We start from the raw sequence: 17,252 nt of genomic DNA on the forward strand, positions 1-17,252 counted from the left end.
GAGAAAACTACTGTACACTGATATTACAAAGTATCCCATGAAGTATAGAATTGTTGAATCACTATACTGTACACCTGAAACTAATATAACACTGTATGTTAATTAACTGAAATTAAAATAAAAAACTTAAAAAAGCACAGTTTCCCACACACACAAAAAATAAGGTACAAATGTAAAATAGGAAATAGGTTCTCATACCAGTCAGGTATTTTACCTATTTTTTTAAAGATTTTATTTATTTATTGGACAGAGAAAAATACAGTGAGAGAGGGAACACAAGCAGGGGGAGAGGGAAAGGGAAAAGCAGACTTCCCGCTGAGCAGGGAGCCCAATGTGGGGCTCGATCCCAGGACCCCAGGATCATGCCCTGAGCTGAAGGCAGACACTCAACAACTGAGCCACCCAGGCGCCCCAGGTATTTTACCTATTTTGCTCTCAGGATTTTGCCATACTCGGTGATACAACTAAAGGATGAATAGCCTTTCAAGCCTAATAATCATAATGCAATTTCCAGTTCCTGCTATACCTATATTAGTTATTAGATACAAGTGTTACTTGCCGAGCCAATAGTAAAGGAATCTGAGGTAGAACTAAAGAATATATGCTTGGAGTAACAATATTCCCAAACTTATTTTTGACAAAACCAAAACCAAAACAAAACAAAAACAAAAAAACATTTGTTTGCAACTTGTAATGTCTTTTCCAGTTTTGCAATTAAATTCTATATCACTAATGATCATTTATGTTAGAAATACTCCCCAAAGTCTAATATACAATGAATCATTATTTTTAATTAATTCATTCAGCAAACATCAAGTGTCTAATGTACCTATTGAGGACAGAAAGAAGGTCTGTGGGTATTTTCACATGGGATGTAAATGTTCATAGTTCAAACTGAAGAATAAATAATCCACACATAAGCAGTCAAAATGGCTTAAAATAAAATATGAATCAAATCAATTTTGGTATTAGAATAGACACTCCTCTCCAGTCCCCACCAGATCCCTAACTCTTTATTCTGCATGGAGATCAAATCAGTCATGACTGGTGAACAAATGCTCTGTAGATGGAGGGTACAATACCAGTATATGTATCTAATGGTGGGGGGAACCCTTGGTTATGGTAGTGATAGGGGTTATACAGAGGCATGTGTATAAGAGAAGTTACTTCTTTCTCAGGCTAGCTCTTGGCCATGATATTATTGCTCTCTACTTACTAGTATCTTTATATGGATCCGTGAGTATAAAATATAATAAAATAAAATAATATTTGCTAATATACACTGACTAATAAATGCCAAACAGTGCTCTAAGTATGTTGACAAGCCTTGTCTCATTTAGTCTCATGTTAACACTATGAGGTAGTTATAACCACTCTCACCATTTCACTGGAAGATGAGGGAAACTGAGATAACAGGTATAATTTGCCTAAAGTCAGTCATATAACAAGGAATGGTGAAACCAGAATTTAAATACAGGCAGGCAGTCTGACTTCAGAGCCTATGCTCCTACCCATTAGGCCATGCTGTCTCCAATGAAATCTGCTTCGTAATTCATCTAACCTCACTAACAAACTATAATGGTTCTAGCCAGAAATAGTATATAATTCTACAAATTCTTTTGAGGGTGGAGCTTAAGTCTGTTTCACTTTCGCGTTTTTGACAAAGCAATGTGACACAGTCCTTTGCACATATTAAATCTTGCAAAATCAGTGAATTCTGTGTTCTTGCCCTCTTTCCTAACAAAAAATGATGACAATAATAATTCAGTAAGCCAATATTCAGCAACAGCTATTCTTTTTGGCTAACTGCAAGGCTAACTGCAATATACTTGCTGACTTTTTGGTCTGTATTATCTTCTCCCCCAAAGATTACCAGTGATTCATGACTTTTTGTCCACCCTACTTAATGCTCTAAAACAGTGCTATATAATAAAATTTTTTGCAATGATGCAATGTTCTATCCTTGTGCTGTCTAATATAGTAGCCACAAGTGACATGTGATTACTGAGCACTTGAAATGTGGCTAGTTGCAACAGAGCAACTGAGGTTTTCATTTTCTTTACTTCATTTAAATTGAAATTGCCACATGTGGCTAGTGGCTACTGTATTGAACAGTGTTGCTATAGTAGATATGTTCTATGCATCTAAAACTCATTGTTAGGGTGCCGGTGTGACTCAGTCCGTTAAGTGTCTGCCCTCAGCTCAGGTCATGATCATGGGGGTCCTGGAATCAATCCCTGCTTGGGCTCCCTGCTCAGCGGGGAGTCTGCTTCTCCCTCTCCCTCTGCCCCTCCCCCGGATCATGCTTGCTCTCTCATGCTCTATCAAATAAATAAATAAAATATTTAAAAAAATAAAACTCGTTGTTAATTACAATGGTTACATGGTTTACATCCATGAAGATAGGGAAATTCACTAAACTATAAGTAAATATGTATATATATATATATAATTTATGATATATGTATAATTTTAGAAATATAAACTTCTAAGAGTCACATCACTTCTCAGATCCTTTAAAAGCTATGGTTTTCTCTCCTACCTGTGAAAAGAAAATTTTAAAACTATGACAGGAGTGGTGAATAGACAGCCATGTCTACTCTTCTTTGTGTTAGCTTTCACTATTTGAGGGCATTTGCAGGAATACACACCTCTGATTATGAAAGGTTTCTCACACTGAGGTAGAAATATTTACACATTGGTAGAAGAAAAAGGCCCAAATGCAATCATGTTCTTTTCAATTTGACATCAGTCTATGTGAAGTGGTATAATTTCCATTGAGAAACAAACTACTTATTCATTGATTTTTATAGAGTTTTCTCATACTTTTAGTTAATATGTTATGTTATTTTGAAGAAATAGAAAATTAGTAGGTAAACTAGTTTGAAAGTTTTTGTTTTGTTTAATGGATATGAAGGAAGATTGGCATGGAGAGTTTGATTTGATAAACATTTCGTATTTCATATAATGTTTTTAAAAGGAAAGTATTATTTTGAAGCCTGTTCAAGCTAAGGCCAATTGCTAAATATTCAGTAATTTTGTGAGCCAGGTGTTAAAATGATGGTAACTTGAAATCAGCCATGACGGAAATATTTACAACACAGAAATTGGAAAATGGTATAAGTCAGAGCTTTTCTTTTTTATTTTGTGTTGTTTGGGGTCTTTTTTTTGGAGATACAGCTTACAGGCACACCACTGGATGCTGGCCCAAATAAAAAACATTGAATGTTTAAGTCCATTATAGGAATCTGAGGTTTTTATTTCTTTCTAATGTTCAACGTCATCTGACTAGGCAAACATTTAAGTATATGAATAAGTACACTAAATATTGTATTCATTTGAGTTTATGAGCATTCAAAGAAGCACAAGTAGAGTGTCATATGATAAAAATATGTATTAGGTAAAATGCATTCAATTACAGTAATCTGTATCCCACACAGTTCCTTTTAAAGAACCTGAAAAATTAGAAACAAACATCATACAGTAACAAAACATGTACTATTAAAACATTAAACAGAGAATGTAGGAAAATTCAAATCATTATATGTAGTTTCCATTCTTGCTATGACTCAGGAACCTGGTCTTACAGAGTATAAAACAAAATCTGCAAAACCATGTTTTCAAAATAGTACATGAGTTCATTTTGTCTATTTAAATGTTTAATAAAAAATCATAGAACTATTAATCCTGTTTATTGTTTGTCTCTTCACATTAGATTATAAACCTTAAAAACCACCTGATGCATAATAGAAACTCAATCATCGAAAAAAAAATATGGACGCACCCACAAACTTTTTAAACTAGGTATCAGTGGCTTATTCTGATTCAATTAGTTAACAAATGGGCTTGCTAACAAATGCCAATTGGGTCTACCTGAATTAAAATGAGGAGCTAACATGACTTATACATTAACCCAAACAGTTTTCTGATATAGACTCAATCAGAAGAAATGTAAACACAGAAACAGTGTAAAGAAAGTGAGATCTATGTTGCAGAAAGAAAAACTGAAAATAGAAATATTAAAATAGTTGCTTCCAGACCTTTAATCAGAAGTGGTAAGTGCTGGAAATTAAATATGATTTGTAGGCCAGTCATTCACTAACTCGATAACACTATTTATTATATAATCCTAATATTCAAATCACATGCTGTAAGACCAGCTTCCAAAGGAAATTGGGATCACAGTCTCATGATCATCAGTGGCAAAGCACAGGCATCAGCTTAACACAAACTATGCTAAAGAAGAGTAGCAGGTGTTTAGAAGGATATGAAACCTTCTTTTAATATTGCAGTATGTTCCCCCTGCCCCGCACACCAGCGACATTTTTAAATGATATGGAAAAAAGGTAAAGTTTTACATGCAAGTAAAAAAAAAGATATGTAAATAAGAATAATTGAATAATAAAGCAGGAAAAAACATCTGGTGGAAAAAAGACAGTCTCTTCAATAAATGGTGCTGGGAAAATTGGTCATATGAATGCAAAAGAATGAAACTTGACCACTCTCTCACATCATACACAAAGATCAACTCCAAATGGATGAAAGACCTCGATGTGAGACAGGAATCCATCAAAATCCTAGAGGAGAGCATAGGCAGCAACCTCTATGACATCGGCCACAGCAACCTTTTTCATGACACATCTCCAAAGGCAAGAGACACAAAAGATAAAATGAACTTGTGGGACTTTATCAAGATAGAAAGCTTCTGCACAGCCAAGGAAACAGTCCAAAAAACTAAGAGGCAGCCCATGGAATGGGAGAAGATATTTGCAAATGATGCTACAGATAAAAGACTGGTATCCAAGATCTACAAAGAACTTCTCAAACTCAATACATGAGAAACAAATAAACAAATCAAAAAATGGGCCGAAGATATGAACAGACACTTTTCCAATGAAGACATACAAATGGCTAACAGACACATAAAAAATGTTCAACATCATTAGCCATCAGGGAAATTCAAATCAAAACCACACTAAGATACCACCTTATGCCGGTTAGAATGGCAAAAATTGACAAGGCAAGAAACAACAATTGTTGGAGAGGATGAGGAGAAAGGGGATCCCTCCTACATTGTTGGTGGGAATGCAAGTTGGTACAGCCACTCTGGAAAACAGTGTGGAGTTCCCTTAAAAGGTTAAAAATTGAGCTACCCTATGACCCAGCCATAGCACTACTGGGTATTTACCCCAAAGATACAGACGTAGTGAAGAGAAGGGCCATATGCACCCTAATGTTCATAGCAGCATTGTCCACAATAGCTAAATCATGGAAGGTGCCGAGATGCCCTTCAACAGATGACTGGATTAAGAAGATGTGGTCCATATATACAATGGAATATTACTGAGCTATCAAAAAGAACGATTTGTCAACATTTGCTGCAACATGGATGGCACTGGAGGAGATAATGCTAAGTGAAATAAGTCAACCAGAGAAAGGACAATTATATGGTTTCTCTCATCTATGGAACATAAGAACTAGGAAGATTGGTAGGAAAAGAAAGGGATAAAGAAAGGGGGGGTAATCAGAAGGGGAATGAAGCATGAAAGACTATTGACTCTGAGAAACTGAGGGCTTCAGAGGGGGAGGGGGTGGGGGAATGGGATAGGCTGGTGATGGGTAGTAAGGAGGGCATGTATTGCATGGTGCACTGGGTGTTATATGCAACTAATGAATTATCGAACTTTACATCAATAAATAAATAAACAAATAATTTTAAAAAGAATAATTGAATAATTAAAACATATGAATAAATATGGTAGCTCTATTTCTGAACTTTCATAAATTTTATTATAACTAAACATGTACTTTGGACTTTTTGTGCAATGTGCCCTAATCTCTTTCTGTATATGTTTCTGATTTAAATTTGTTTTTATGCAGGTGAGTTATAGAATGCCAAAAATAGGGGCACCTGAGTGGCTTAGATGGTTAAGCAGCTGCTTTAGGCTCAGGTCATGATCTCTGGGTCCTGGGATCGAGCCCCACGTTGTTGGGCTCCCAGCTCAGCAGGGAGTCTGCTTCTCCCTCTATGTCTGCCTCTCCCCACTGCTCGTGTGCTCTCTCTCGCTCTCTCTCAAATGAATGAATAAAATATTTTAAAAATGTTGAAAATAAGGATACAATGGAAATACCAGCAGATCATTAACTGTAGAGATGCTAGCATGGTGACATTATAATCACATTAGATTGTATATTCTGATGACTGAATATCTCCCTTAAATTCCTATGTTAAAACTCTAACCTTAATGTGAAAGTATTTGGAAATGGGACTTCTGGGGGGTAATAAAGTCATGGCGTGGGGGAGCCCTCATGGTGGGATTAATGCCCTTTTAAGAAGAGATATGAGAAAATTTGCTTCCTGTCTACCTTTGCCATGTGTGAACACAGTGAGAAGGTGATCATCTGGAAACCAGAAAGAGAGCTCTCACCAGGAATCAGAAGTCACTTTGATCTTGGACTTTCCAGCCTCTAGAAATATGATAAATAAATTTATTATGTTTAAGCCACCTGGTCTATGGTATTTTGTTATAGCAAACCAGCAAAGAAGGTGAATCAGGTTATTGTGTCTTTCCCTAATTCACAGTGGATTTGTCAGAAAGAAATCAAATTTCATAATTGTGGCATTTCTTTCAAAATGTTCAATGTTAAATTTTCTTTTTTTTTCAGCATCCGAATTTTTATTTTATGTTGGCATAATACAGATAAAATTGCCATTCACACAGATAAGTAGATGAACATTTCTTTTTTTTAAATAACATCTTGTGATCTAAGTATATTTTCTTTTTTTATTGTTTTTATTTTTTTATTTTAATAATATTTATTTTGTTATATTAGTCACCATACAGTACATCCTCAGTTCTTGATGCAATGTTCCACGATTCATTACTTGCATATAAAACCCAGTGCACCATGCAATATGTGCCCTCCTTAATACCGATCACCAGCATATCCCAATCCTCCACCCCCTCCCCTCTGAAGCCCTCAGTGTGTTTCCCAGAGTCCACAGTCTCTCATGGTTCATTCCCCCTTCTGTTTACCCCCCTTCATTCTTCCCTTCCTTCTCCTACCGATCTTCCTATTTCTTATATTCCATAAATGAGTGAAACCATACGATAATTGTCTTTCTCTGCTTGACTTATTTCACTTAGCATAATCTCCTCCAGTCCCATCCATGTTGCTGCAAATGTTGTGTAATCATTCTTTCTGAGGGCTGAGTAATATTCCATTGTATATATGGACCGCATCTTCTTTATCCAGTCATCTGTTGAAGGGCATCTTGGCTTCTTCCACAGTTTAGCTATTGTGACAATGTTGCTATGAACATTGGGGTGCGTATGGCCCTTCTTTTCCCTACGTCTGTATCTTTGGGGTAAATACCCAGTAGTGCAATGGCTGGGTCATTGGGTAGCTCTATTTTTAACTTTTTGAGGGACCTCCACACTGTTTTCCAAAGTGGCTGTACCAACTTGTATTCCCACCAACAGCGTAAGAGGATTCCCTTTCTCCACATCCTCTCCAGCATTTGTTGTTTCTTGCCTTGTCAATTTTTGCCATTCTAACTGGTGTAAGGTGGTATCTCAATGTGGTTTGATTTGAATTTCCCTGATGGCTAATGATGCTGAACATTTTTTCATGTGTCTATTAGCCATCGTTATGTCTTCTTTGAAGAAGTGCCTATTCATGTCTTCTGCCCATTTTTTGACTTGTTTTTTGGGTGTTGAGTTTGAGAAGTTCTTTATAGATCTTAGATACCAGTCCTTTATCTGTAGTGTCATTTGATCAATGTGATGAAAGTATTAATAAGAGAAGAGACAAGAACCATATGATTCTCTCAACTGATGCAGAAAAAGCATTTGACAAAATACAGCATCCTTTCCTGATTAAAACTCTTCAGAGTATAGGGATAGAGTGAACATTCCTCAATTTCACAAAAACCATCTATGGAGAGACCACAGTGAATATCATTCTCAATGGGGAAAAGCTGAGAGCCTTTCACTTAAGATCAGGAACATAACAAGGATGGCTACTCTCTCCACTATTGTACAACATTGTACTAGAAGTCCTAGCATCAGCAATCAGACAACAAAAACAAATAAAAGGTATTCAAATTGGCAAAGAAGAAGTCAAACTCTCTATCTTCACAGATGGCATGATACTTTATGTGGAAAACCCAAAAGACTTCACCCCCAAATTACTAGAACTCACAGCAATTCGGTAATATGGCAGGATTCAAAATCAATGCACAGAAATCAGTTGATTTCCTCTACACTAACAATGTAACTGTAAAAAGAGAAATTAGGGAATCATTTCCATTTACAATAGCACCAAAAACCATAAGATACCTTGGAATAAACCTAACCAAAGAAGTAAAGGATCTATACTCTAGAAACTCTGGAACACTGATGAAAGACATTGATGAAGAAACAAAAAGATGGAAAAACATTTCATTTTGATATTGTTAAAATATCTATGCTGCCCAGAGCAATCTACACTTTCAATACCATCCTGATCAAAATACCAATGGCATTTTTCAAAGTGCTGGAACAAACAATCCTAAAATTCATATGCAACCAGAAAAGACCTCAAATTGCTAAGGAAATGTTGAAAAAAAAAAACCAAAGCTGGGGGCATCACGTTGCCTGATTTCAAGCTATATCACAAAGCTGTGATCACCAAGACAGAATGGTACTGGCACAAAAACAGACACATAGATCAATGGAACAGAATAGAGAACCCAGATATGGACCTTCAACTCTATGTTCAACTAAACTTTGACAAAGCAGGAAAAAATATCCAATGGAAGAAAGAAAGTCTCTTCAATAAATGGTGCTGGGAAAATTGGACAGCTTTATACAAAGGAGTGAAAACTCAACCATTCTCTTAACACTATACACAAAGATAAACACTAAATGGATGAAAGACCTCAATTTGAGACAGGAATCCATCAAAATCAGAGAGGAGAACATAGGCTGTAACCTCTTTGACATCAGCCACAGCAACTTCTTTCAAGACACATCTCCAAATGCAAAGGAAATAAAAGTGAAAATGAACTTCTGGGACTTTATCAAGATAAAACCGTCTTCACAGCAAAGAAAACAGTCAACAAAACTAAGAGACAAACCACAGAATGGAAGAAGATATTTGTAAATGGAACATGAGAACAGACTTAGAGAACTCAGTGACAACATCAAACGTAACATTTGTATTATAGGAGTCCCAGAAGAAGAGAGAGTAAAGGGGACATAAATTTTTTGAAGAAATAATAACTGAACACTTCCCTAATCTGGGAAGGAAAAGAGACACCCAGATCCAGGAGGCACAGAGAGTTCCCATCAAAATCAACAAAAGCAGACCCACACCAACACATATTTTAGTTAAATTTGCAAAATATAGTGGTAAAGAAATAATCTTAAAACCAGCAAGACAAAAGAAGTCCTTAACGTGCAATGGAAGACCCAGAAGGCTAGCCAGAGATTTCTCAACAGGAGCTTGGCAAGCCAGAGGGAGTGGCATAATATATTCAAAGTGCTAAATGGGAATCATCTGCAGCTAAGAATGCTGTATGTAGGAAAACTATCATTCAGAATAGAAGGAGAGATAAAGTTACCTAGAGAAGCAAAACTAAAGATGTAACAATTGTAAATATTTATGCCCTCAACTTGGAAACATGCACTTATATAAAACAATAACAAACATAAAGGAACTCATTGATAATAATACAACAATAGTAGGGGACTTTAACACCCCACATACATCAATGCACGGATCATCTAAACAAAAAGTCATCAAAGAAAAAATGGCTTTGAATGACACTGGAACAAATGGACTGAACATATATTTTCAGAACATTCAATCCTAAAACACAAAGTACTTATTCTTTTCAAGTACACATGGGACATTCTCCAGAATAGATCGCATACCAGGTCACACATCAAGCCTCAACAAATATAAAAAGACTGAAGTAATACTATGCACCTTTTCTGACCACAGTGCTATGAACCTGAAGTCAACTACAAGAAAAAAAATGGAAAAGCCATAAATACATGAAGGTTAATCAACATGCTACTAAACAATGAATGGGTTAACAAGGAAATCAAATAATAAACTTTTAAAAAACGGAAACAAATGAAAATGTAAACACAATGGTCCAAAATCTTTATGATGCAGCAAAAGTCGTCCTGAGGGAAGTATATAGCATTACAGGCCTATGTCAAGAAGCAGAAAAATCTCAAATAAACAACGTAACCTTACATCTAAAGGAGCTAGAAAAAGAACAACAAATTAAACTTAAAGCCAGCCAAAGGAAGGAAATAATACATACTAGAGCAGAAATAAATTATATAGAAACTAAGAAAACACAACAGAACAGATCAAAAAAATCAGGAGATGGTACTTTGAAAAAATTCATAAAATTGATACACCTCTAGCTCTTCTTAACAAAAATAAAAGAGTAAGGACCCAAGTAAATAGAATCACAAATAAAGAGAAGAAATAACAATCAATGTCACAGAAATACAAACAATTTAAGAGTATATTATGAAAAACTACATGCTGACAAATTGTACAACCTGGAAGGAATGGACACATTCCTAGAAACATAAAATTAGCAAAACTGAAACAAGAAGAAATAGAAAACTTGAACATACCAATTACCAGCAAAGAAATTGAATCAGTAATAAAAAAAACTCCCAACAAGCTAAAATCCAGGGCCAGATGGCTTCACAGGCAAATTCTATCAAACATGTAAAAACAAGTGAGAACCTATACTTCTTAAACTTTTCGAAAAAATAGAAAAAGAAGGGAAACCTCCAAATTCAACCCATGAGGACAGCATGACCATGATACCAAAACCAGGTAAAGACTCCACTAATAAAGAGAACTACAGGCAAATATCCCTGATGAACACAGATGCAAAATTCTTAACAAAATACTAGCAAACTGAATCCAACAATACATTTAAAAAATCTTTCACCATGATTAAGTGGAATTTATTCCTGGGTGGTTCAATATTCACAAATCAATCAACATAATGTTATCACACCAATAGCAGAAAGAGTAAGAACCATATTATCACCTCAATAGATGCAGGAAAAGCATTAGACAAAGCACAACATCCATTCATGATAAAAAAAAAATGTAGGTTTAGAAAGAATATACCTTGAGGCACCTGGGTGGCTTAGTTAATAGTGTCTGACTCTAGGTTTTGGCTCAGGTCATGATCTCATTGGTCCTGAGATCAAGCCTTGGTTCAGGCTCTGCACTCAATAGGGAGTCTGCTTGAGGATTCTCTCCCTCTGCTTCTCCTCCCACTCACATGCTGACTCTCTCTCCCTCTCTTTCTCTCTCAAACAAATATTTAAAAGAAAAAAAGAAGGAACATACCTTAACATAATAAAGGCCATATATGAAAACCCACAGATATTATCATCCTCAATGGGGTAAAACTGACAGATTTTCCTCTACAGTCAGGAGCAAGACTGGGATGTCACTATCACCACTGTTATTTAACACAGTACTGGAAGTCCTAGCCACAGCAATTGTAAAACAAAAAGAAATAAAAGGCACCTAAATTGGCAAGAAAGAGGTAAAACACTAGTTGCAGATGATATGATATTATACATAGAAAACCAAAATGACTTCACAAAATAAACAAACAAAACCAAGCAAACTAACAACGACAACAAAAACTGCTAGAAGTGATAAATTCAGTAAAGTCACAGGATACAAAACAATGTAAAGAAATCTGTTGCATTTCTATTCAGGAAAAATGAAGCAGCAGAAAGACAAATTAAGGAATCAATCCCAATTACAACTGCACCAAAATCCATAAGATACTTACGAATAAACCTACCCAAAATGTGTAAGACTAGTACTCTGAAAACAATGATACATTGATAAAGATGACCCAAAGAAATGGAAAGACACTCCATGCTCATGGATTAGAAGAATAAATTTTGTTAAAATGTCTATACTATCCAAAGCAATCTATATTTAATGCAATCTCTATCAACATGCCAACAACGATTTTCACAGAGCTAGAAAAAAACAGTTCTAAAATTTGTAATGAACTCCAAAAGACTCTGAGTAACCAAAACAATCTTGAAAAAGAAAAGCAAATGTGGAGGTGTCACAATTTCAGACTTCAAGTTATATTACAAAGCTGTAGTGATCGAAACAGTATGGTACTGGCACAAAAATAAATACATAGATCACAGGAAAAGAGGACAAATCACAAAAATGAACCTACAATCATATGGTTAATTAATCTTTGACAAAGGTGGGGGATACGTAATGGAAAAAAGGCTGTCTCTTCAACAAATGGCAAATGGTGTTGGGAAAACTGGACAGCAACTTGTGAAAGAATTAAAGTTCTGAAAGACCACTTTCTTACACCAAACATAAAAATAAACTCAAAATGGATTAAAGACCTAAATGTGAGACATGAAACATTTAAAATCCTAGAGGCAACAAACTGAGGGCTTCAGAGGGGAGGGGGGTGGGGGAATGGGGTAGGCTGGTGATGGGTAGTAAGGAGGACACGTATTGCATGGTGCACTGGGTTTTATACACAACTGATGGATCATCGAACTTTACATCAAAAACCAGGGATGTACTGTATGGTGACTAACATAACATTAAAAAATATGATTATTAAAATAAATAAATAAATAAATAAATAAATAAATAAATAAAAGCAGATTGCATGCTGAGATGCCATAAAATTTCACTTTTAATTAGTCTATAATGGCAAAGGGTCACAATTCAATATCTGCGGTATAAAAGCAGTATACTTCAGGAGCTTGAGTTTAATGTTTTGCCACCATAGCATGGGGTAACAGCTAATGTCTTTATTTTAAATAAAGGATCAGAATTTACTTTTTCTAAAAAAAAAATCCTAGAGGCAAACACAGGCAATAACCTTTTTGACATAAGCTGTAGCAACTTCTTTCTAGATATGTCTCCTGAGGCAAGGGAAACAAAAGCAAAAATAAACTATTGGAACTACATTAAAATAACTTCTACACAGTGAAGGAAACAATGACCAAAACTAAAGGAAACCTAAGGAATTGGAGAAGATACATGCAAATGACACTCTGATAAAGGATTGGTATCCAAAATATAAAAAGAACTTATAAAACTCAACAACACAAAAAGGATTAATACAATTATATATGGACAGAAGACATGAATTGACTTTTTTCCAAAGAAGACATACAGTGGCCAACAGACACATGAAAAAATGTTCAACATCACTTATCATCAGGGAAATGCAAATCAAAAGTACAATGAGATATCTCCTCACACCTGTCAGCATGGCTAAAATCAACAACATGAGAAACAACAGGTGTGGGCAAGGGTATGGAGGAAGGGAAACCCTCTTGTGCTGTTGATAGGAATGCAAACTGGAGCTGCCGCTCTGGAAAACAGTACGGAGTTTCCTCAAGAAGTTGAAAATAGAACTACCCTACAATCCAGCAATTGCACTACTAGGTATTTATCAAAGGAATACAAAAATACTAATTCAAAGGGATACCTATGTCCCAGTGTTTATAGCAGCATTATCTACAATAGCCAAATTAAGGAAAGAGCCCAAGTATCTATCAACTGATGAATATATAAAGAAGTGGGGTGTGTGTGTGTGTGTGTGTGTGTGTGTGTGTGTGTATAGTGGTGTATTATTCAGCCATAAAAAGATGATATCTCGCCATTTGCAATGACATGGATAGAGCTAGAGAGTATTATGTTAAGTGAAATGCCATTTGGAGAAAGACAAAAACCTATGATTTCACTCATATACAGATTTTAAGAAACAACACAAATAAGCATATAGGAAAAAAAAGAGAGTAAGGCAAACCAAGAAACAGACTCTTAACATAGAGAACAAACTGATGATTACCAGAGGGCAGAGTGGTGGAGGGATGAATTAAATATCTGATGGAGATTAAGGAGTGCACCTGCTGTGATAAGCACCAGGTTTTGTATGGAAGTATTGAATCTCAATGTTGTACACCTGAAACTAATATTATATTGTCTGTTAACTAACTGAAATTTAAATAAAAACTTTTAAAAATCTGTAAATGTAAATAAAACATGTTTTTGTTTGAATAGTCCCCATATCCTCCAAATCATAGTATATGAAAAAGTCTCAATACGTAGGTTTGCCCACTGCCTGTAGGATTCTAACAGATTGAACTTGAAAGTGTTCTTCACCAAGAAGCATATTGAAAACAAATTTCTATTAAAATATACATCAACCGAGGTGTGGAATTTCTGTCCTTAGAGCTTAGTATCATATTGATAACTATTCTTGAAAGGAGTGCTAAAAATTTCAATATATTAACACCCATTTGGCAATTAATTAGAAAGTTTTTTATAATGTTATTTCTTGTGAATTATTTTCAAAACTAGTAGTTGCAATTATATAATAATATCTTTGTAAAAAATAAACAAAACTTGGCAACAATATTAAAAGCCTCTCACTATTCACAGAAATCAACTATTTAAAAACAAAACAAAATAAAACATTTTTTCTTCATTTCCCTACCATTCTCTGATAGAAATCTACTTCTATAGATCTGTAGAAAAATTTTATCAAAGAGCATTCAAAATAAATATATTGTTTTCAACTGACTTTGGTCAAAATAATTATATGAAAGCAGATACAAATTTCATATTTGGTAAGACTTAAATAAGCATGTTGTATAATATCAGCTTTTAAAAAGCAGTATCCACTTTTATGTCTGTAAAGGTTCTCTTTCTAAAGTCGCATATGAAATAGTCAAATTAGCAGTAAACAAAAATATAGCTCTATTGCTTTAATATGTTAACAATATTTGGATTATTTAAGGAGAAGATAATTATCCTTTCCATTTCCATCATCATCACTGCCAATAACCGAATGCTAGTCATGAGCTCCTCCCCAAGTACCCCTTCACTCCAAATTCATGGCAAAGCTACCATACGTCCCAAGCATTCAACCAAAATGTAGCTGATTCAGTCTGAATAATCATCATTAAGAAAGCTGAATAAATACATTTTTGAAAAGCCACAAACATGCTTCTACTAAAAGCAGTTTTTCATCATTTCAAAGCAAGTACTTTAAACCATGCTCTGTTTCTTAATAGTTTTCTAATTTTGTGTGGGGGTCGCATTTACTTAGTAGTCACCCAATTTCAAAATTATCAGAAATTTATTCCATCTTTTAAATATGTTCATGTATGGGGGCACCAGGGCGGCTCAGTCATTAACGTCTGCCTTCAGCTCAGGTCATGATCCCAGGGTCCTAGGATCAAGCCCCAAGTCAGTCTCCCTGCTCTGTGGGGAGCCTGCTTCTCCCTCTCCCACTCCCCCTGCTTGTGTTCTCTCTCTTGCTATCTCTCTCTCTGTGAGATAAATAAAATCTTTAAAAAATTTTTTTAAAATAAATAAATATGTTCATGGATGATTTTTTTTTCTCAAAGATTACTCTGTTTCCTGGTTTAGCCTCTGATCAAATATTCAAACAACAAAGTTTTGATTAGCTACAGTAGACTGATCTATTGAGGGCCACAATCTTTGCAGGAAGCATACTTCTACTTGGCCATGTAAATATATATGGAGCTTAATAAAAAATTATCAATTTTTCTTGTCCTTTCCCACAAAAGTTTGTCACAAATTTCCCCTATTTTTTAAAAAATCCCCCAAACTGGAAGCTAATTTAAAATGAAAGAAAAATAGCCAGAATCTTACATTTCCTCTGCCTTTCTTTCACATTCCCCCATGTACATCTATTACGATCATATCTATATTGCCAAGGTCCAGTTCAAATCCAACAACTGTAATGTTTTTCTTGATATTTTCCCCCTCTTTCTGCCAAGCTAGGTATAATAAGCCCCACCTCTAAATTTCTTTAATACTTGGTGATATTCTATACCATTCATCACAGTCTGTCTTGTTAGTGCAAGACAAATGGGTACTTGTTTGTATCACATTTAGTTTGTGAGTACTTGAAGTCAGGCATTATGTCTTCTTTACCTATATCCCATGTTGCCCCATACAACATGTATACATGAAGGGTATAATATTTGTTGAATAAATAAAAGAAATAAGTGGGTTGTTCTTATTAACCATAATCTTTTAATCCCATGTACCTTTGTATTATCTCCTTGCCAAAAGAAAAAAAATACTAAAAAGCCAAGTTCACATGATACTTGCAGAGAGGGCAGAGAGGCCATATGCCAAACTAATAGAAAACATCAGGACATATTATAAAATATTACTTGTGCTTCATTACCCAATGGTCATGAAAATTTGAAAAAAGATAGTATTCTAATGATTATAATGATAATGCTATAAATTATCATAAATATTTGCTTAATGTTTCACAGTTTTTTAACTTATATTTTACTCATATTGTCTCTGGACAATGAATGAAGTAAGTGGGATAGATTATTACTATAACATTTAGTTTACAGTTGAGGAAACAAGTTCATGCAGGTTAAATGTCATATCCAAGGTTGTTGAGGTAAAGTGGCAGGATCAGAATCAAAACTTAGGTCTTTCTGACTACAAGTCCTGTATGGTTTATACTACCACGGAACTGCTTCCCAAACACCAAAAAGATGCACAGTGTATACTTCATTTCACCCTAGCAATGGCAATGATTTTTGTACACTATTCTACTGTGCCATTAGTCTTGCTATGCCTCCCACACACTGTGCTCATGATTGCAAGACATGAAGCTAGAATTAAAAGTGATGTCTGTGGTCATGGAAACAAACAAACAAACAATCAACAATAAAACACCTTAGCAGGCCTAGACAGAAATAAAATCAATACTATATGCTAAGCAACTGAGTCAGTAAGCTGTGTGTTTATACTGAAGATTCAGTGGTATTGCTAATATTTTCTCAAAATTTACATGTAATTAAAGCCTGTGTCCTCTTCCAAATCATGATTCTTACCTTTATAACAGAGGCCCCAGCTCTGGAGAGTGGACTGTGAATCTGGGCTGCAGCAGCCATGTTGGCAATAGTATTGAGATGGTTCATCTGATTCATTGCCATGGCAACTGATGCAGGAGGTAAGCTGACTGGAAGTAAGGGATGAGGCATCATCATAAATGGCAGATCCAGTCCTAAAAGAGGCAGTGTACGTTAAATTACTACATTTGGAAAAGGAAAATCACATCAAAATTAATGCTATGAAATAGTAAAAAAAAAAAAAAAGTATCTGGATTCATTCTTGTTGGCTTTTCTTTTCTTTTTTTTTTT

At 35.1% G+C, this 17,252-nt stretch overlaps 1 protein-coding gene across 1 annotated transcript in view; it reads right to left on the reverse strand.

The window, feature by feature from the left end:
- DACH2 (dachshund family transcription factor 2) overlaps positions 1-17,252 on the reverse strand; it is an 835,748-nt gene that overhangs the window by 106,226 nt on the left and 712,270 nt on the right. The window contains exon 6 of the mRNA XM_008700629.2: positions 16,944-17,116. Coding sequence (XP_008698851.2) covers positions 16,944-17,116 — 173 coding nt within the window. The remainder of the gene's footprint in view (positions 1-16,943; positions 17,117-17,252) is intronic.

The sequence above is a fragment of the Ursus maritimus genome (genome assembly GCF_017311325.1).
Source record: "Ursus maritimus isolate PB19 chromosome X unlocalized genomic scaffold, ASM1731132v1 scaffold_X1, whole genome shotgun sequence".
Classification (NCBI taxonomy): Eukaryota; Metazoa; Chordata; class Mammalia; order Carnivora; family Ursidae; genus Ursus; species Ursus maritimus.